At 41.7% G+C, this 20,787-nt stretch overlaps 1 protein-coding gene across 2 annotated transcripts in view; it reads left to right on the top strand.

Annotated features, from left to right (window-relative positions):
- Positions 1-19,936, top strand: part of vamp4 (vesicle-associated membrane protein 4) — a 120,982-nt gene extending 101,046 nt beyond the window's left edge. Inside the window, exons 6-9 of one of the 2 annotated variants that reach the window (XM_038794955.1) lie at positions 1,799-1,878; positions 12,489-12,540; positions 13,192-13,248; positions 18,774-19,936. In XM_038794955.1, coding sequence (XP_038650883.1) covers positions 1,799-1,878; positions 12,489-12,540; positions 13,192-13,220 — 161 coding nt within the window. In that variant the 3' untranslated portion in view covers positions 13,221-13,248; positions 18,774-19,936. Of the gene's footprint in view, positions 1-1,798; positions 1,879-12,488; positions 12,541-13,191; positions 14,090-18,773 lie in introns of those variants that run through there. The other variant, XM_038794954.1, reaches the window with a different exon arrangement.
- The last annotated feature ends 851 nt before the right edge of the window (positions 19,937-20,787 follow it).

Below are 20,787 nucleotides of genomic sequence, written 5' to 3'. Positions count from 1 at the left end.
GTCCAGCACCGTTACAGTCGGGGGAGGGCTAATCCGTGGGCAGGGGGGACTTTACCAGGGGCTGGGGGCATGTTGGGGGGTGGTCCAGGGCACCCGAGCCGGCCAAAGGGGGGACACTTCCGCAGGCCAGGTCCGCGAGTGGCCGGCGCCATGTTGCACGCCGCAGCCGCTGCAGGTCGCCGCCGTGCACATGTGCTACCATAGGTGTACTGTTGTTCTCTGTCATGAAAAGACTATCTCTTGATCATTTGGTGAATTCAGAATTATAAATGTTCTCAGTAGTGAATTTAAACCTGATGTCCTTCTGTTAAAAGGTGTTTCTTTTGTCTTCTGGATGTTGTTTGGGAATTTATTACGGATTACTTAGTGTTGTATTCTTTGGGGGTTGTATTTGAATTAATGGTTGCTAAGATGTTCACTGTATGTTTTTAAAAGGTTAACTTGAATTCATAGACTAAACATTGTTTTGGTTCAAAAAATACTTTTCGATTTCTGTTGTACCACACCTGTAAAGTGGGCCGTATGCTCCCCATACCACAATCTATTAAAAGTTATGGGTCAGGTGAACTCCATGATACACTTTGGGGTTCTCTAAACCCTGGCCCATAACAATATGTCTGAAACTGGCTTCTGTTACTGAAATCCTTTATTATCCCAAGACCCAGGAGAGACGTGGGCAGATTGCAGAAGAATATTGACAAAATAACAGCTGCAAAAAAAGTCAGTGCCATCCTTGCCTTTTAAGAACCATCAGACATCAGAGAGTCTGTGAGCCAGACTCTGAAACTAGCTACAAGTCATCAAGCAGCCAAAATACCCCACCATTCCAGTTTCAAAGTTCGCCTGAGAGCTAACCTTCTAGATATTTGACTACAAGAAACTTTGTAACTTGCTGTGAACCATTTGCTTTACAAGACCCTGACTTCAATTTTAAATCATCAAATCCATATAAGCAATCACAAGCCTGCCACACGGGAGACCGAAAATCATAAATCTGATTAGGACAAAATGGACTGTAAAAGTGCCCTATTTTTCTCTATCTCTATCTTTGTGTGCGTGTCCATATATCTGTGTGTGTGTGTGTGTGTATGTGCCGGAGATCTTCTGTGAAGTTGCATTAAGCGTTTGAGAATAAATAACCATCTTCATTTTAAACTCATCAAAGGTTTGCTGCTGAATAATATAATTGGAGTACAAGGGTAAGAGAGTGCACACCCCTTTCCATAGAAAACATACAGGGCAAATAAGAGAGAAAAAACATTCTGTCCATGACAACATTGATTATCTTTTTACTTGCCTTTTGTAAAATGAAGCCTCAAAATTCTACACAGATTCCTGTAGATGATCACGGTTGTGTTGTAGATAGCTGCAGACGAAGGAGCCTTTGGGGACATTGTGGAACTTGGATAAATCAACAATCCAGTGTGGTTTGGCCCTCCTTACCCTGGCTGTTCCAACTGGTATACCAGACAGTGGTTTTCTAAGGTTTTTCACCTTTAATCTTTTTATGTAATTTTAATAAACAGCACTGCACTTTACAATAAATGCATTTCAATTTTGAATAATGCAGGAGAAAAACACACCGTTTACTGTACAGTGGTACTTAAGATGCATATTACCTAGCCTCCAATTTCACTGAAAGGGCTTTCTTTGAGCACCGTGCATCCTTGTGACATTCAATAATTCGGTAGTTTGATTTGAGTTATTAATCAGATTTAAACTGATTTGCATGCTTTTTATACTTTTTAAAATTTGTGTTAAACATTCTGACTTGGACCTGATTCATTTCTTTTTGCAGAAAGTTTATCTGACAATGCCACGGTTTTCAGCAACAGAGCAAAGCAGTTACGACGTCATATGTGGTGGAAGGAGTGTAAGGTGAGTGATGTGGAAAGTGCACAGATGTTTGAAAGTGACAGTTGGAGATAATTGCTAAGTACAAACGTCAAAAAGGGCAGGATAATGACTCCTAGGCCACTGGGCTTACTTGAAAGGAGGGCTCATGTCTCTTCCAATAATTGATAGAGCTCATTGACCCAAGGGTCCTGTGGTTTCATGCATGTTGATAAATGTTTCAGTGCATATAATTCTAAATGAAATCATGCAGCCAGAGTAGCTGAAGAAGGCGAGCTCGAAATCTAAACAGTGCCATAGAATGTAATGTCATTGTACTAATGAAACCACCTCAATTCTGTTTTGATTTGTAATCAGCATAATATGCAATAGCTGTTGCTATTGGTACAATACTGTCAGTACACTCTTTTCTTGCCCTTAGCCATTGATCCTGGACTGATTCAACAATAAAATTTTTCTCAAATAATGAGTCAGGAACTTGAAAAGTTCCATAGTACGATATTTGAAAAAAGTGAAGTTATGAGGATAAATTAGTACCATCATGTGTTAATTTGCTATGTACCTATAAGGAAAACTCAGTTGAAGTTGCTCTGATGTCCGTCTTTGCCATGCCTGAGAAATGAAAATAATATAAGCCCATTTTAAGATGGTCAATATTTTTAAAACTTTTTAAAAATATTATGAAGGCATTTGTATGAACAGTGAATACAGACAAAAAACAAGAGCATGAACAAACAGGATCATCACAATAAATAACTAGCTAACCAACACCCCAACCCCCCTGCTATTCCTGCCTTCTCTGCTTTGACCGCTTTGTCGTTTCTCTTCCCCCTTCCCCACACACACACAACCTGCTGACACCTCAGTTCTGCTTGAAAAAGTCGATGAATGGCTTCCACCTCCGGGCAAACCCATCGAGCGGCCCTCTCAAGCCAAACTTGATTTTCTTCAACTTTAGGAACTCCGCCAGGTCACTCACCCACACCCCCGGTTTCGGTGGCACCTGTTCCCTCTCAAAGTCTCAAACCTGTAAGTATCTAAACCCGTAGGGCAGCATGGTGGCGCAGTGGCTAGCATTGCTGTCTCACGGCACCGAGGTCCCAGGATCGATCCCAGCTTTGGGTCACTGTCCGTGTGGAGTTTGCACATTCTCCCCATGTTTGCATGGGTTTTGCCCCCACAATCCAAAGTTGTGCAGGGTAGGTGAAATGGCCACGTTAAGTTGCCCCTTAATTGGAAAAAATGAATTGGGTACTCTAAATGTATATTAAAAAAAGTATCTAAACCCGTTCCCGCTGGGCAGCTCATAATCTTCCTCCAGGTCCTGTAAGCTTGCAAACCTGCCCCCGTGAACAGGTTCCCAAACGGCTCGATCCCTGCCACTCCTGAAATCTCGCGTCCTCATCACTCACTCCTTGCCGCCACCGGAAGTCTTTTAAAAAATATTTTTGTGTGTTAGCCTTGGCTGAATGGGTAGCACACTCACCTTTGAATCAGTGGGTCATGTAGTATCTGCTCAATTCTGATACTTGGACCTGTTTATTTGTTCAAAGGTTTTGCCCAGGTGTCTTTAATAGCGAGAACAAAGGACAACACAAGTGTTAAATTGAACCAATTTTATTGAACAAACACAATATTTGACCCTTAAATTAATCCACATAAGAATAAAAGAGGTACCCAAGATTTGGTTATGCTGCCCGTAAAGCTGGCTTGGTTGAATCGTGTCTCTGATCCCCGAGTATCTCTGGTCTATCGTCACGAAGGTGAGTCTCTCTGGCAGCTTCCTTCCTTCCTTCTCTGGTCAGACTTCTGGATGGTCACGTTCACCTCCTACGTCAAGTCTTCGCTCCTGAGGAGTCTTGGGCATCGACCTTTATCCCCCTCCATTCTAGCCTGTCTGGAATCTTCTCTGGCTTTCTGCCAATGAGGCTCAAGAGGGGGTCTCAACACCCACTGGGTCCGGTGATGATCACTTGGCAGAAACCGTGGGGTCCGCCCCAGGGGCCTACCCCAAGAGTCCATCTCTGGAGTTACAGTTTGCATGTACCTTGTTGCCTATAAGGTAAAGGCGGGAACTCTGGGTATCCGAGAGTCTGGCTTGATCTGGGCTACCCAAAACAAATTTAGTGCATAACGATTAACTTCTCATGGGTGAATGACGGGTCAGGCCCACACATGTTCTGGCAATTTGTCTGGCCATTGTGCATTGACTTTTGATCAAGTCTGAATTCCCATCAACGTGCCTGAGGTTTGACTGAAGTTGGATTTAAAGTATCCAATTCTTTCATTTAAAATATCCAATTTAATCGGGCTCAGAACTAGGTCCTGTCAGGTTACCACAGTCATAAGTTCAAACTGGATTCCTTCGACCTGAGCACACAATCTATAGAGGAACTTAGTACAGTACAAAGGGAGTGTTGCACTGCCTGAGGTGCTACTTTTCAGGTATGACTCAATAGATGTCTGACTTCACAACTGGATGTAAAAGATACCATGGCACTATTTGAACAAGAACAGGGGAGTTCTCCCTGGTTTTCTGGACATTCTTCCATCCCCAATATCAGTAAAACAACAGAACATCTGCTCCATTATCTTGCTTTTCAAAATGTGTAAAACCGAATAAAAATATATATTTTTTAAAAATGTTATCTTGCTTATTTGCCTTTTGCAAATTGAATCTTGCGGTTCAACAGTAGCAACACTTCAGAGTACTTGGTCATAAAGTGCTTTGGGATGTCCTGAGGATATAAAAGCGTGTATAAATGGATATTACTTTGTCACTTTCAAAAAAAGTGTTATAGGTTAGGCAGAGAATATTCAATTCAGAAAATTTCCCATTTCTGGGAATCACTATCCAGTAACCTTTGCCCGTGGTGCACGGGCTGGGTTAGGACAGGAGTGAAGCACAGATTTGACCCTCATTGCAGTTGGGTTGCCTGTCAACATTCACTGATGAACCTCTTGTATAAAGAATGGCCCATCATTAAAGATAAACCACAGCAAAGTTGAGTGAAAATCCCTGGAATAAATTGTTTTCTATCAACTGGTGGTGAGGTACATTTTTGGGTTGTGTTTGTAAACACTGAAGTTACCATGAATTGCATTTCTCAGTAGGTACCAATTGCATATGCTTACAGGAACTAATATGTTGAAGTAATTCAATTATAATAAATGTTTGTGATAAGTCAGGTGGCAGGATGACTTCTGACACAAAATAAAGTTTATATGTAATGTTTTCTTTAGAACTGAATTAACTAGAGAAGTATATTCTTTCTCAGGAAGACTATTATGGAGCCGGTAACCTAAAACTGACCCCACTGTTTTATTGGCCCCTCATAAAGAACCTTTAATTAAAGGCTCTGGAACAAAGTATGGAAAGTAGACAACTACTGCTTGTGAAGTGCACATAAAACAAATCTAAATGCTCAGAATTGATTATTTGAGCAGCATAGCTACAGGGCTATAATTCTACAGCAATCACTGCAATAATGTGCCTGATTTTACCCTGTGAAGAATGTATACATTTTGACTGACTGTGAAGCCACATGAATGATTGTGTTTTTGGACTTTTTAAAAAAAATACTTCTAAAAATGTGCCAGCTAAGCCTGCTTGTTGGAGGCTGATGCAATTTTTTGAAGGTTTGACATTCTTTCAAAAATAAACAATTCAATAATTTAATTGTGGACTAGATGCCAAATATTCAGAGTTGCCAATGGCCTTTTCAGTATTCAGCTGGTTCCACAATATTGGTGACCTTAAAAGAATTTTATCTTTGTGTTTAATTTTCAGAGGATAGTACAAGGTAAAATGTGAAAATACTGCAGTACCTTTTGTTACTTAATAGAACTAAACTTTGTTTTGTTAATTAAATGTAAGGGAACTATTAATATTAAGTCTATTAATTTTGTATAGCTGCTGAAAGAACTATATTTTTTTGTCATTTTGTTTGAATCAGATACTTTCTCAACTGTAGAAAGTGAAAGGAATATTAATGTAATCTATTTTTCTGGCCATGTTTAGAATCTAGGTGTAAGGCAGCTTTTAAAAGTGAAGCAGAACTCCTTATGAAAGTATGTTTAGAATGTGGGCATTCTTGCCTGCTGCTTCAATGTTGTACTGTGAACAACTCCATGGGTTGTATTGTGTAAAATCTACATCACAGAAATGGCCATTCAGTTTAACAGATCTATATTTATGTTTAGACTTGTCTGACTTTTGTAAGTTGGCATCACTCTTGCCTCTGAGTCACATGTTTGTAGCTTCAAGTCCCATTTTAAAAACTTGAGCACAAACTTCTAGGCCAGGGGTGGGCAAACTACGGCCCGCGGGCCGCATGCGGCCCGCCAAAGGTATTTCTGCGGCCCACCAAGTCATTAAAAAAAAAAAAAAACATTTTTTTAAAAAAAAATTTTTTTTTTTTTTTTTTAAAGGTTAATGGGTGGGGGGGCTGTTGGGTTACTTACTGGTATAGGGTGGATACGTTGACTTGAGTAGGGTGATCATTGCTTGGCACAACGTCGAGGGCCGAAGGGCCTGTTCTGTGCTGTACTGTTCTATGTTCGATATGAGGCGCCCAGAATCATAACCGGGTGAAGTAATTATTTTACTTAATATACTATGCGGCCCTTTGTGAATTGTGAATTTCTGAACGCGGCCCTTGCACGGAAAAGTTTGCCCACCCCTGTTCTAGGCTGACAGCTCAGTGCAGCATTGAGGGAGTGCCATCTTTCAGAGAGACATTGAACTGAGGGTTCTTCTGCCCTTTCAAGTGGACATAAAATATCCCCTGACACCATGAAAAAGAGGAGGGGTGTTATTCCTGGTCTCCTGGCCAATATTTACCTTTCAATCCACGTCACTAAAAGAAGATATTCAGGTCATTATCACATTGCTATTTGTGGGAGCTTGCTGTGTACAAATTGGCTGTAAAGCCAGGTTGGAATGTCTGTGGTCTCACAAGATGCTATATAAATCTAAGTCTTTTTTCTTTTTGACTCGAGCGTCCTCCCAGCTTCCCGTACCAGCCTCCCCGAACAGGTGCCGGAGTGTGGCGACTAGGGGCTTTTCACAGTAACTTCATTTGAATTCTACTTGTGACAATAAGCGATTTTCAGCTTAATTAGCTCTTGCCATCTAGCCTGCTTACCCTTCTATTTCCATCTCCATTGTGTATTTTTCCAGCCTCCTGTTAAATGCGTCAATGCAATTTGCTTCAACTACTCTATGTCTTAGTGAGTTCTACAATTTATTTTTTAAAATATAAATTCAGAGTACCAAATTATTTTTTTTCCAATTAAGGGGCAATTTAGCATGGCCACCTACACTGCATATCTTTGGGTTATGGGGTGAAACCCACGCACACTCTGGGAGAATGTGCACACTCCATATGGACAGTGACCCGGGGCCGGGATCGAGCCTGGGACCTCGGTGCCGTGAGGCAGCAGTGCTAACCATTGCACCACCGTGATGCCCGATTTCCACATTTTCACCACTCTGTGCAATCAAATTGCTCCTAAATTCTTTTTGAGAACTGGTGTTGGCATTCATTTCCTTGTTCTGGACTCAACCAAGATGGAAACACTTCACCTAAATCCATCCTAATGAATCATTCCATGATTTTAAAGGTCTCTAACAGATGTCCACTCAGGCTTTTTTTCCAGAGAAAATAGTCCCAACCTTCCTTATAATGCATCCTTTCAATTACAGTAAATCTTTCTTTTATTTCTCCAGTGTTTCAATACCTCTTTTGTACCATGAAGACCAGAGTGGTACTATGGTTCTTTATAAATTTAACATTACTTTCGTGCTCTGGTATTCTGTTCCTCTAGAAATAAATCACAATACTTTGTTAGTATTCTTCATGATCTTATCAATCTCGTTTACTACCTTTAATGATTTATATATCTGGATTCCCAGAATTCTTTGATTCTCTATTAATGTCCCCTTTAAACTGTGCAGAGGAGATTCACTAGGATAATCCCAAAGTTGAGGGGGTTGGATTACGAGGAGAGGTTGAGTAAACTGGGACTGTACTCGTTGGAATTTGGAAGGATGCCGGGGTGGGGGGGGGGGGGGGGGGGGGGGGGGAGAGAGAGAGAGAGAGAGAGAGAGAGAGAGAGAGAGAGAGAGAGATCTTATATAAGCATGTAAAATTCCAAAGGAAATTCATAGGATAGATGCGGGCATGTTTTTTCCACTGGCGGGTAAAAGCAGAACTAGGGGGCATAGCCTCAAAATAAGGCGAAGGAGATTTAGGACTGAATTTGGGAGGAACTTCTTCACCCAAAGGGTTGTCAATTTATGGAATTCCCTGCCAGTGAAGCAGTTGAGGCTCCTTCATTAAATGTTTTCAAGATAAAGATAGATAGTTTTTTGGAGAATAAAGGGTTATGGTGTTTGGGCGGGAAAGTGGAGCTGAGTCCACAGAAAATCAGCCATGATCTCATTGAATGGCGGAGCAGGCTCGAAGGGCCAGATGGCCTACTCCTGTTGATAGTTCTCATGTTCATATTAAGCTGTAAAGTGGAAGTTGGCACACAGGCTCCACCCAAGTCATTGTCTTTGAGATACCATGGGCGAAATTCTCCGCCCCCCACGACGGGTGGGAGAATAGCGGGAGGGCCTTCCCGACATTTTTGCCGCCCTCCCGCTATTTTCCCACCCCCCCCGCCGAAGTCCCGACCCGAATCGCTGCCGCCGTTTTTTTACGGCCGGCAGCGATTCTCAGCTGTTAGATGGGCCGAAGTCCCAGCCCTTTCCGCCGTTTTTACGAACGGCAAACACACCTGGTCTTGCCGTTCGTAAAAACGGCGTCACAAACTCGCTATTAATAACCATGGCACCGATTGGCACGGCCGTACCACGGCCGTGCCATGGGTGCCATGGGTGCCATGGGCCCGCGATCGGTGGGCACCGATCGCGGGCAGCGGGCCCGATGCCCGCGCACTACTTGTCCTTCCGCCGCCCCGCAGTATCCATTCGCGGGGTGGCTGAGGGGCAACCCGGCCCGCGCATGCGCGGGTTTCGCGCAAAAACGCGATGACGTCACCCGCGCATGCGCGGGTTGGAGTCTTCCAAACTGCGCATGCGCAGCTGACGTCATACGACGCGTCAGCCGGCGCTAACTCCGGCAAGCGGGCTTAACGATTTTCGTTAAGCCCGTCTTGCCGGAGCCTACGGCGTCGGGCTGCTAGCCCCGACCGGGGACCAGAATCGGTCCCCGGTCGGGAAGGGGCGCGCTGCCGTAAAACCCGCCCGGGTTTTACGGCAGCTTTACGATTTCTCCCGTTTTGGGAGAATCTCGCCCCATGTGTGTGCAGGTGCATACAAAAATTTAAAGGTACTTGACACCTAAATGAGCAGCTGCAGACCATACAAAAAAATGAGAACGGATATTGTTCCCTGCCCAATTTAGTGCATTATTTTCCAATGAATAAGTAGGCACCTTATTCCTCCTCCTATAATTTAGATTGCCTTGCTGTGATTCTCTCAGTTTCACCTGGTACCTATTTCAGTTCTACATCCTACGCTGCGTTCTGCTTGCTTATCACTTGTTCTCCCCCCCATTCATTCAGGTACTCAAATGTTAAATTCTAAATCTTCATCCTTGTTTGAAGATCTCTCTCTGACTGTACCCCACCTTCCCTTACATTGTCCTTCTATACTGATATATATATATATATGTTAAATTGAGATTAAAATGTTAACTCTTGCCATGTCTTACCTAATTTTTCCCATTCCCTCTTCTTCCCCTCACCCCATTATTTTAATTTCTTCCGTATTTCTGTTTGAAGCCATCTGTGTGTTTTATTCCTTTTATCCCCCTTTCTTTTGTCCCTTTCACCGTGGCACAATATCCATTTTGCAAGTGATAGTTGCATCAAAAAAACTGGAGGTTGCTGAAAACCAGATCCAAAGGCGGTCAACTTTTTTCTTATTTTGTTGCGTCTATGACTTTTTTCCTAGCTACCGAGGGAGCGAGGCATCCTTAGTTTCTATGATCTAATCCTGTCCAGTCAAGATCTATGACATGGAGTTTATAATAGTTTGTCACAGATAAACTCATTAGTTCACTATGAAATCAGATTTGGAATATGATTGAATGGAAAATATTTTTGTCCTATTTGTAATTGTTGTCCACCACACTCTGGAATACGGAGATTTGTGAAATGTGTAAAACTGTGGCATTCCACTGGTTGATAACTGATGCTCCCTTCACCTTTAGGGAAATGCCTGTCATTATTTTGTGTAGCATTCTGGCACCAGGATCAGTAAATCATGAAGGACACAAAGGTTCATTAAACAATCTTGAAATAAGCTGTCTAAAACTTCATAATGGTGACTTATTTTTGACTCTTTTATTTGTTGTAATTTATCCCATCTCCTTGGTCTGAATTTTACACGCCCCTGGCAAATAGGAAGGGGGGTGTCACATAAAATGGGGTGGATGCCCATCCTTCCTGTCCACCCCGGAGCTCATCTCCAAAATACAAGGCGGGCTTAACACAGGTTGGGCTTCCAACTTTGGCACCAGTTGGCTTGTTATCAAGTCTATTGACCCTAATAATGTGCTACACATGCCATAATATGCTTGCCGTTGGCAGCAGGGCGGGAGCAGGAATCCTGATTTTTAACCTCATGATTAAAGGGGGGGTGTTGTTGCTCTTCAGGGGCTCACCGTTGCCAGTCGCAGGGCAGCCGCCCTTAGACTGAACGTCCTTCATACCTGCCCGCGCTCTCTTTTAAATCGACCCTTTCTTCTGTCCCCCCAAAATGCACATAAACCCCACCGGCCCAAGACCCTGGACTTAACTGCGCCGGGCATTCTCAGTTTTGGCTCCTCTTTTCAGCTGCGGTCCTGGCAGTTAACAGTCATGCTCTCCTGGCACTGTTGGAGCTGCCAGCCAATCAGATTGGCTGGTGGCTCTGGAAGATCGGGCATCTGCCCCAGTGAGGGATCAAGACCTATTTCAGCCCTGGTTAATGAGCCCTGCCGCACTTTGTGGGGCTGTTCAGCGTGGAAAAGGTTGGCTTCACACCGACATGGCTTCTGGGGTCCTGCCACCTGTGTCCCCATATTATTCAACCCCTTATTTCTGTTCTTTCACTTATCTTTAAGTGCTTTGAAACATTAGTTATTTGAGAGTTATGTGTAGTGGCTCGCTTAACTCAGTTGACTGGACGGCCGGTTAGTGATGCTGATTGACACCAACAGCGCGGGTTCAATTCCTGTACCAGCTGAGGTTACCTATGAAGGCCACGCATTCTCAACCTTGCCCCTCGCCTGAGGTGTAGTGATCCTCAGGTTAAATCATCACCAGTCAGCTCTCTCAAAAGGGGAGAGCAGCCTACGGTCCTCCGGGTCTATGGCGACTTTCACAGCCACTGGTATGTAACACAGAGTTTAATTGAATGGGTGTCTGAATAAAAATGTGCCTTGGAAGGAAAAAGAGCTCCTAAAGATCCAAGCAAGGATATTTCTCATTTGCTGGATACTTCCATTTTAATTAACCCAGATTTAAAGGAAGGGGTAGCTTTATAATTTATTACTTGCAATGGGCTACCTTCATGAATTTAATTTTTATTTAACTGTCAACTTTATATGTCTTGAGTATCTATGTACAGATCTCTTCCATTGTCATCTAGAAACACTAATGCCAGTATTGTAAATGTACTTTAAGAAATTTCTTGACTTAGTATTGCCCCATTGCAGTATGTGCAACACCAAACAGACAGAATTGGGTTTCAGAGAGAAGCGTTAACAAATTTAGTCACATAATTTTGCCTTGGTTCAATTTACTTGTTTTAAGAATTTATTATTTTATTCATTTTTTAAAATGCAAACGGTCTTTGTTAAATTGGAGGGTCAGGCACATACATTTCTGCACAGGTGGAGCCAGTACTGCGCTCCACGAACTAGACTGACACTCAAGTGTAATATTGAAATTACAGCACTGTCAGAGTTCCCCTCTTTTAGATGAGACATTAAACTGAGGCCACATTAGCCCTCACATTTTGATGTAAAAGATCCTGCAGTCCTTTTTCAAAAAAGAGCAGTGGAGCTCTAGCCAATATTTTATCCCTTAACCAACATCAATAAAAAGCAGATTATGTGGTCATTGCCACATTGCTGTTGTGAAAACTTGCTATATTTTCTACATTACAACAGTGGCTACACTTTAAAAATACTTGGTAGATTTAAAGCACTTCGGGATATCCTGAGGAAGACACCATTTGAATGTGAGTTCTTTTACTGGCAAGCGTATTATAACAATGATGCAAGAGAGGTTTAAGAGGCTCAATAAAGGAAGAAACTTACTTATGTTGCTATTTTTATTAGAAAGGTATATATCTGTTCAAAGGCACGCCAAATGCTTCTGCTCCCAGTTTCACATAAGTGGGTCACTTATGCAACAGTGTTTCTTAGATCCCCAGTATAACTAAACATTATAAGCACACTAAAAATCTGATGCTCAAAAGGAGCAACAATGGAAAACAGATTTAAAACCATAGCTCAATACACATTTCCTAACCTGCATAAATAAATGTACTTACAAATAATCACTGTTTAGCAATGGTTCAGGAAAGATTGCACTGTACTACTTTTTTGACCTTGTTAACTTTTTCCTTTCAGATGAAGGTCATCATATCAGTGGTCGTTGTAATTGTCTTGTTGGTCATCATCAGTAAGTAACCTTGTCATCTTAAAGTAAGCACAGCCTCTCAAATTCTGTACTGACTATATCATGTTCAAGTTGGAATTCTTCTTCAGCCAGGCTATATGTCAAGGAAGATCATTTTATTTATTTCTCTATATCCTGGTGGAAAGGTAATAAACAGCCTTCATTGCAATGTGCATCACAGTCGCTCTTCTTCCAATTACTATTTCTATAGATGTGCCCCTTTATTACATTATATTCAGTATCTAGGTTGTGTGTTTTTTTAAAACACTTATTAAGAATAAGAAACATTTAAGGATTGCTTAAGTCTACATCAAATAGCAACTGATTATGGAGGAAGACAAAGTTAAAAAGGCACGATAAAATTAATTCTGTGAAAGGAGAAATATTGATATTCAATTTATTTTCAGGAGCATTGAAAGTGATATTAGAATACAGAACAGATTCTTTTAAATTATGTTTTACTCATTGGTTTATTAATAATTGTGAGGAGCTACTGTTCATATTTATTACTGGTAGTTAAATTGTGCTTTAGGGATTGGATAATTGTCAACCAGTTTCTCAAAGGTGGTTTTAATATTTAAGTGATGTTATTCATGCTTTTCCAAATAACAAATAAAAATATTTTTGTTAACATTATTTTCCATATCCTTGCAGTACCTGTAATTTTGAAGAATCGCTCCTGATGACAAGACATGTCCAGCATCATCGCAGGAAAGTTACTGCCTCAATCTCTAGAAACGACTAGAGACATGTACAAAATATCTCAATTATTGTAAATAAGAAGCATCTTTCTGTCTGTCTTTCACAGAAGAAAAATATTTATGGGCACTATTGCAATGAAATACCCTTCTGGAATAAGGGGATCAGTATGGTATATAACTGCTGTCTACAGGAAGGTTGCCTATTTCCTTTTTGGTGTACTGCAAAATAGCCATGAAAGTGTTTTTGCCCTTCACTATTACTGTGAGACCTGGTACCTAAATGCACCCTCAACAACAACTCTTCCCCCGCCCCCAATTTTCTCTTTAGGAGAGTGCCTCAGACACTGATTCACATTTGGAGTACGGTTCCACAGATGCAGACCCTCGCCTGGTCCCTTCTCAAGTCTTTGTACGTGAGTCGAATCAGTGTAAGCATTGCTACATCACAACAAAGCCAAATTCTGAGCACATGTATGGTTCTTCCAGCAGGAGAGGGAACAAGTGGCAATCCTAGCTAGTCCCCCCCCCCCCATAGCCCAATGGGTCTGAGATTAATTGTGCCCAATCTGCCATCCTGGCTAATCTAATATCATCATCCTGAATTGAGCCCGGGACATTAACCTGGCTTGGTTCAGTGCTAAACCAGGAGGTACAATGATCCACTTAATAAATTATTAAGTAATTCACAGTAATTTCATTGCAGTGTTAATAAATTAAGTGGATTCCAAACTGAAACAAGGGTCAATGGTTTTTCAAACAGGTCCCCATTTCTGAACAGAATCTATTTTGTCATAGACTACATCTATTAAGAAATTATCTGGACTAGTCTATAATAAATTATATGCAACCATTTCCTGACTGTAAAACTGTTGCGTTTTACTTTGTGTGCTCTTTTATTCCAAGTTATTTAAAACCCCGCTTCATGCTCAAATATTTTGCAATTCAATTTTTTATTTTAAAAAAGCACGGCCTGATGGATCAGCTGGATTGTGACTTGCAAAGCGTTTGGTGACTAGCTTTACTTGTATCGCAGTTTGGTGGGGCAAGTTATGGGTGTCATGGTAACACGGTGGTTAGCACTGTCACCTCACAGCGCCAGGGACCTGGTTTCAATTGCAGGCTTGGGTCACTGTCTGTGTGAAGTCCACATGTTCTTCCTGTGTCTGCGTGGGTTTCCTCCGGATGCTGTGGTTTCCTCTCTCAAATTCTGAAAAACGTGCTTGTTAGGTGAATTGGACATTCTGAATTCTCCCTCTGTGTACCCGAACAGGCGCCGTAGTGTGCCAACTAGGGGATTTTCACAGTAATTTCATTGAAGTGTTAATGTAAGCCTACTTGCGACACTAATAAAGATTATTATCACTATTTTGTTTTTTTGATTTTGACATCATGAGTGAAATTACCTGTAACAAGCTTTGTGACACAATCCATGCCATAGATCAGTTGCAATGCGACTGCATCTGTATAATGAACTTTTTAAGATCATAAAAAGCTAACATTGCAAAAGTGCTCTGACAATCTGCTGTGCTGCTTTTAAATTTCTAATGCAAGAAAATACTTGACTCAATTCTGACATGGGTGTTGGCGAATTAAACCAATTGAATGCACCGGAGAAGAGTTCTGTCCCCTGGCTTGAGTGGGCATATCTAGACAGCATAACCACAACTAAGAAATGCTCCAGATATAGTGCTGCTGGCTGCAGTGCAGTGGGATCTAAAATGGTGTAGCACAGCCAACTACATGCTTATTTAGGCGTCTGTCTTAAACATTTAAAATACTCAATTCTTCAATATTTCTTGGCTTAGCTGCCATCTTTTAAAAGTGTCAGCGTCGCAATTTGAAGTTTATGAGGATCTTGCTAAGTTAGGGTGGCAGCTGTGTTGCATCTGTTGCAGCATGTCACACCATGGGCGAAATTCTCCGACCCCACGCAGGGTCGGAGAATAGGCGGGAAGCGGCGTTATTTCCGCTCCCGCAGGTTTTTCAATTCTCCCGCCGGTCATAAACCGGCGTTGTGCAAATCCCGCCGGCAGCCTGAAAACAGCTGGCGCCGGCGGGATTTCATTTTTTAAAAACTTACCTCAAATCTCTGGCCCGGATGGGCCGAAGTCCCACCGCTGGGAGGCCTTCTCCCGCCGCCGAGGTTTAAACCACCTTGGTGGCGGCGGGCTCAGCGGCGCGAGCAGGCCCCCGGGGTCCTGGGGGGGCGGGGGGCGATCGGACCCGGGGGGGTGCCCCCACGGAGGCCTGGCCCGCGATCGGGGCCCCCCGCTCACTCTGCGGGGCAGTGCCGTGAGGGCACTCTTTCTCCTTCCGCTCCGCCACGGCCTCCGCCATGGTGGACGCGGAGGAGAACCCCGCATCGCGCATGCGCCGGCCGCCGAAAGCCTTTCGGCCAGCCCCGCTTCCGACGGCGCCGGGTGTTTGCGCCAGTCTTCTGGTGCAAACTGCTCCGGCGCGGGGCTGGCCCCCAAAGGTGGGGAGAATTCCCCACCTTTGGGGAGGCGCGACCCCTGAGTGGTTGGCGCCACTCCCCTACGCCGGCACCCTCCGTCACGCCGGGTAGGGGAGAATCCAGCCCCATGTGTCTGTCAGATGCAAAATTATTTAGAGAAAATGTAAGAAAGCCACATTGGTCCGGAGCCAGAAAATTATGTGCAATTACAACTGTGTACGGATTGTCTCTGCGATTTATAAATAGGTGCACTACTTTGAGTTTGGCTGTTAAAGCAATGGCCTTAACGGTGCAGGTAGAATAGCAAATAAATAACAAAAATGCTCCAGAGCCCAGACCAACCATATGATAACCAATGACTTAAGATGTGCCTGAATCAAATCGTTTGTAATTTCAACAAAAGTTTACTTTTTAAATATTTCTGACTTAAATGGAGTTTTCTTCATTTGATTTATCATGCCTGTTGGTCAGACTTTCAATACAGATGAATTAGCAGTACAGAGTTTTCTTTGCTGCCTTAATTTCTAATTTGAACCAATTAAAGGGTTGAGGCTCTTCAGGGTCTTTATCCGTGGGTCAAAAAAAGTGTAAAAGTTGGTGGAACAGAGAGGAGTCTTACAAGTTTGTAACCAAGAAAATGAAGTATTCTGGAAAGTAGCCAAGTAAAATACAAGATTGTGAAACAGTAGACATTTGAAAGCTTACAAATGTAATTTGTGAATGAGAGGCTTGTTTGCGTGCTAAAGCAGCATCAAAAAGAACACTGTTTGGCATAGTTTGAGAAAATGGTTCTGCACTTTGTTTCAAGCGCACTTTTAACAATTAAAAAATTTTAACTATTAGGAATGTTGAGCAGAAGGTGATAGTCACTAATGTTGAGCAATTGGAAGGAACTGAGAACTGTAATTATTTAACATGCCATTTAAGATGTGAGATTTTTGTGTGACTATTGTAGGCTACAAAATAACAGCAATGTGTGATGAGTATAAAATGGAATACACAAACACTGATCAATCAGAAAAATAATCACTTAAATGTGCAATCTACCATGTCCCCATTCATTTTGGATTGAAGACCAAGTTTGATGATGGAAGTAGAGAGTTGTGGAACAGCTGTTTCTTTTGAAAAGAAATGTTCTATATTTAATTGTTTAGAAGCATTATGGTGTTAATCTGCAAACACAATGGCACTTTGGCAATGTAGGTGAGGTGATTGCGTGTCAATTTCAGGCAGAAGGAAGCCATGCTTCCCACAAGACATTGTTTCAAGACTGCACTTTGAATGTGCCTTGCGAGGCAGGAGACTCCAGATTTACAGCCATGGTTGCTGATAGTAGTGTTGATGAGCCTCTTCCATTAATCCATTTTTAGTCCTTAATTAATCCACCTCTTGAGAAATGTGCCTGAGTTTTGTTCCGTTTTCATGGGGATCCATGGTGGAATTAGCTGGTCGGCATCATCATCGTGTGATAACTGAATCATGACTGAGTTAATAATCAGCACAAATAATGGTCAGTACAACCAGCTTGAGCTGATCACAAGTGCTAGAAAATTATTGTGCTCAATGTAACTGGAGGTTAAGCATTTTGACAGCTTCTGCGTCGGCTGTAATAATAAAGTAGGCATCAAGAATGATCAGGAGATGTCCCTGAACAAAGTGAGTAGGAACATCCTGTTATGGGCCAGGGTTTAAAGAACACCAAAGTGTATCATGGAGTTTGCCTGACCCACAACTTTTAATAGATTTTAGTTATGGGGAGCACAAGGGCTCACTCTACAGGTGTGATGCAACAGAGATCTAAAGTACTTTTAAAACAAAACAAAGTTTATTCTATTAATCCAAAGGGCAGCCCGGTGGCACAGTGGTTAGCATTGCTGCCTACGGCGCTGAGGACCTGGGTTCGAATCCCGGCCCTGGGTCACTGTCTGTGAGGAGTTTGCACATTCTCCCCGTGTCTGTGTGGGTTTCGCCCCCACAACCCAAAGATGTGCAGGGTAGGTGGATTGGCCACGTTAAATTGGCCCTTAATTGGAAAAAATAATTGGGTACTCTTTTAAAAAAAAAAAAAAAATTTTTAAAGAAAAAAAAAATTCTATGAATCCAATTAACATTTTATAAACACACAGTCCTAGCAACTAGCAAGTCAAATACTCCCTCCAAAGAATACAGTACTATATAAGTAACCCTTAATCTTTCCTAGCAACATCCTTAAGACAAATACCCTAATTTAGCAGGTTTTAAATAATCTACTGAGAGCAGTTATCACTTTTAAATTAACTAGTGATCTGTGAAGACTTTCTTTACATGCAGAGAGATCAACATTACACCTTGTTTGGCTGGATGCAGCTCCAACTCTGAAAACTAAACTAAACACACACTGTTGCTGGCAGCTCAGAAACTAAAGTAAAAACAGTTTACCCACCCACACTCTGACATCACTGCAGCTATTTGATAAACACCCATTTCTTAAAGGTGCTCTCGCATGACAATCCAGATAAGTGAAAATGCTAACTCTACAATGTCATCCTATTTAGTGTAGAAATGTTTTATTTATCTGTAATTCACATTTGATGCGTGTCACCTGTAAAGCATACAGGATGCAAACAGTTCTTAACTTACAGCAGACCTGAGTACAGAGAATTACCTATACATTAATTATTCCTATTAGAGATAATGAACTGATAATGCTGGCCTCTGAAATAATTCATATGTATATTTTAATATTTGTAAAAGAGGGACATGGGGTTATTAATTGTCTTACATATGCGAAACACAATAGATTTTGTCTTTAAAGGAATATTGCCCTTTTGTAATTTTACATTTTAAGTGAGTACACATTGAAAATGCATTTCTGCTTCATGCTGTAAAGTTAGCGTAAATTTATTGTATTGGACTTCATATAAAATCTTTATGGAATATTTTAATAAAGAAGGAAAACAGCCAACACAAGCCATTTATTCCTGTTAGTTACTCCTTTACTCCATTCTCACTTTTGTCAACAGGCTTCAAAGGTTGTGAACGGAGCATATTAAAAGAACTTGAGTGTTTATACAGTTTTTCTCTCTTTTTTTCCCCCACAGTCATAGATTGATGGTCTGCCAATCTGTTCAAGTCCTGTTGAGATCAACCATTGACCTAAAGAAAACCCAAACTGAAATCGGTTTCATTCGTAATCTTAATCAAGGGTAACTCCTTTCTCACAGTGCAGTTTAATGTCTACCGTTTGGATTCAATATTGACCCAATTAAAATTATCCATGTAATAAGGAATTCTAAACATGATTACTTCCCCCCCCCCCACCTTGTACAGTATCTGAATCTTCAGTTTTCAATATGTCTGCAACATATCTACATCTGTATGTTTATACAGCCTTATCCCTCCAGCTCACTCCTTGCACCCCCAGTCCATGAATCCGTCATACTCGCAGGACTTTGTCAGCGTCATCTTATACATGACTACTTCAGGATAGTCTGTCAGTTGGCTTGGATCATATTTGTACAATGTTATTCCTTCTCTTCTTTGTTACACTGCCACCCCTATTCATCTTCCTGTCCACCTGTGGTTGGCAACTATCTGGATCAAAGTGAGAACTGGCCTGCTTATTAAAAAATCTATAGTGCAGGCTGTTGATGTACCGGTGGAGTTGTCAGGGTGCAAGATTTTATTTTGTACCTTTCACTGTTAATTAGAAGTCTTGTGATGGTCTTGTTGCTACACCTTCCCTCACTGCTATTTCATGCAGGCTCTGGTAATCTGGATGGCAGGAAAGTGGGTGGTGCAGGAGGATTCCGAGGTTACACAAAGCCAGACAGGGAGCGTGACGTGAACACTTCCTATAATCCCCAAATGTTGTGGCACCAAGTGTGAGGAAACCAAGATCTTTTTGAGACACATTGTATAAAGACTTGAATGTTTAGGGAGCTTGATGTGTCAAGTTTTGTATTGTGTTGTAATTGTGTGTCTTAATGCAATGGTATTTTTTAGTTTGGTCTTTAGTTTATTTTTTGCATTGTGCAGACCACCTTTCACTTATCATGTCTAATAAGTCTGGATGGAATGCAAGCACAATTTGACAGCATGCCCTGAGCCATTGGGGAAACTACTGAGTATTGATCTCATTTCCAGGTAAAATATTAAATCCTTTTATTGCCCTTTTTTTTTTGCTGCAATATAACGTGATTTGAATGTTTGATCCCTTTGAATGATGTACTGAACTATGAAAATAAAAAGTTATTCACTATTACTAAATCCTACTATTTCTTAAAAAGGAAGCAAAGATACAATTCTGTAAGAGTAAGAAAATAGATGTCCCAGGCTTCATGGTCTTTGTGAAGTTTTTTTCTCCTTTAGTTTCGAGGTAAAAGTCGAGTAAATCAACTCATTAAAATTACTTATCTATTGACATTCAAAATTGCAATTAATGATGGGTGACATTGAAAAATTGTTATTTCTCTTCCAGGCTTTTTTTTAGTTGCAGAATGAAAAAAAGCTTAGGTCACAAAAGCTGTGTGAAATTTGCATTACAGTATCATATGCTTTGCCCATTTTATTTAATCGAGAGAATTAAACTAAGTTCCAATAAGTTAAAGCACATGAAGGTTTCTCTGTAAGCCTCAGCATTCATAGAGAAAGGACTTCAGATTGTCATTCCAACTTTACAATTTATTTCAATCTGAACAGTTTTATTTTCCCAATCACATTTCCATGCTCCCACTAACACCAGAACTATTCCATAATTATTTTGATTTATCAAAAAGTAGTCTGAACTACTTACAAAGCCATTGGGCACGATCCTCCCAAAAGGGAACAAAGTCCTCGAGTGAGCGCGTTTAGCTGTGTGTTTCCCGGCACTCGCCGTGCAACGAAACACTGTTCAACGCGACACGCTTAGAATAAGAGGCCTAAATGGGAAATGTGGGGCCGAGTAGCCCTGATTTTTATAATGGGGAGCTCTGCTCGCCGGAACTCCCCGTGGTAGCGAAGGATCAGGATGCCATTTTTAAATGGCTTCCCAATCCCAAAGGCCACAAAAATAATCCCCAATCCCCCTCCCCATGGTGGGCAACACCAGCCCGATCACGTGCACAAAAAAGT

Source organism: Scyliorhinus canicula, chromosome 4 (assembly GCF_902713615.1).
Source record: "Scyliorhinus canicula chromosome 4, sScyCan1.1, whole genome shotgun sequence".
Taxonomy (NCBI): Eukaryota; Metazoa; Chordata; class Chondrichthyes; order Carcharhiniformes; family Scyliorhinidae; genus Scyliorhinus; species Scyliorhinus canicula.
Note: the sequence above shows the minus strand (reverse complement) of the source record. Positions and strands in the feature narration are given on the sequence as shown.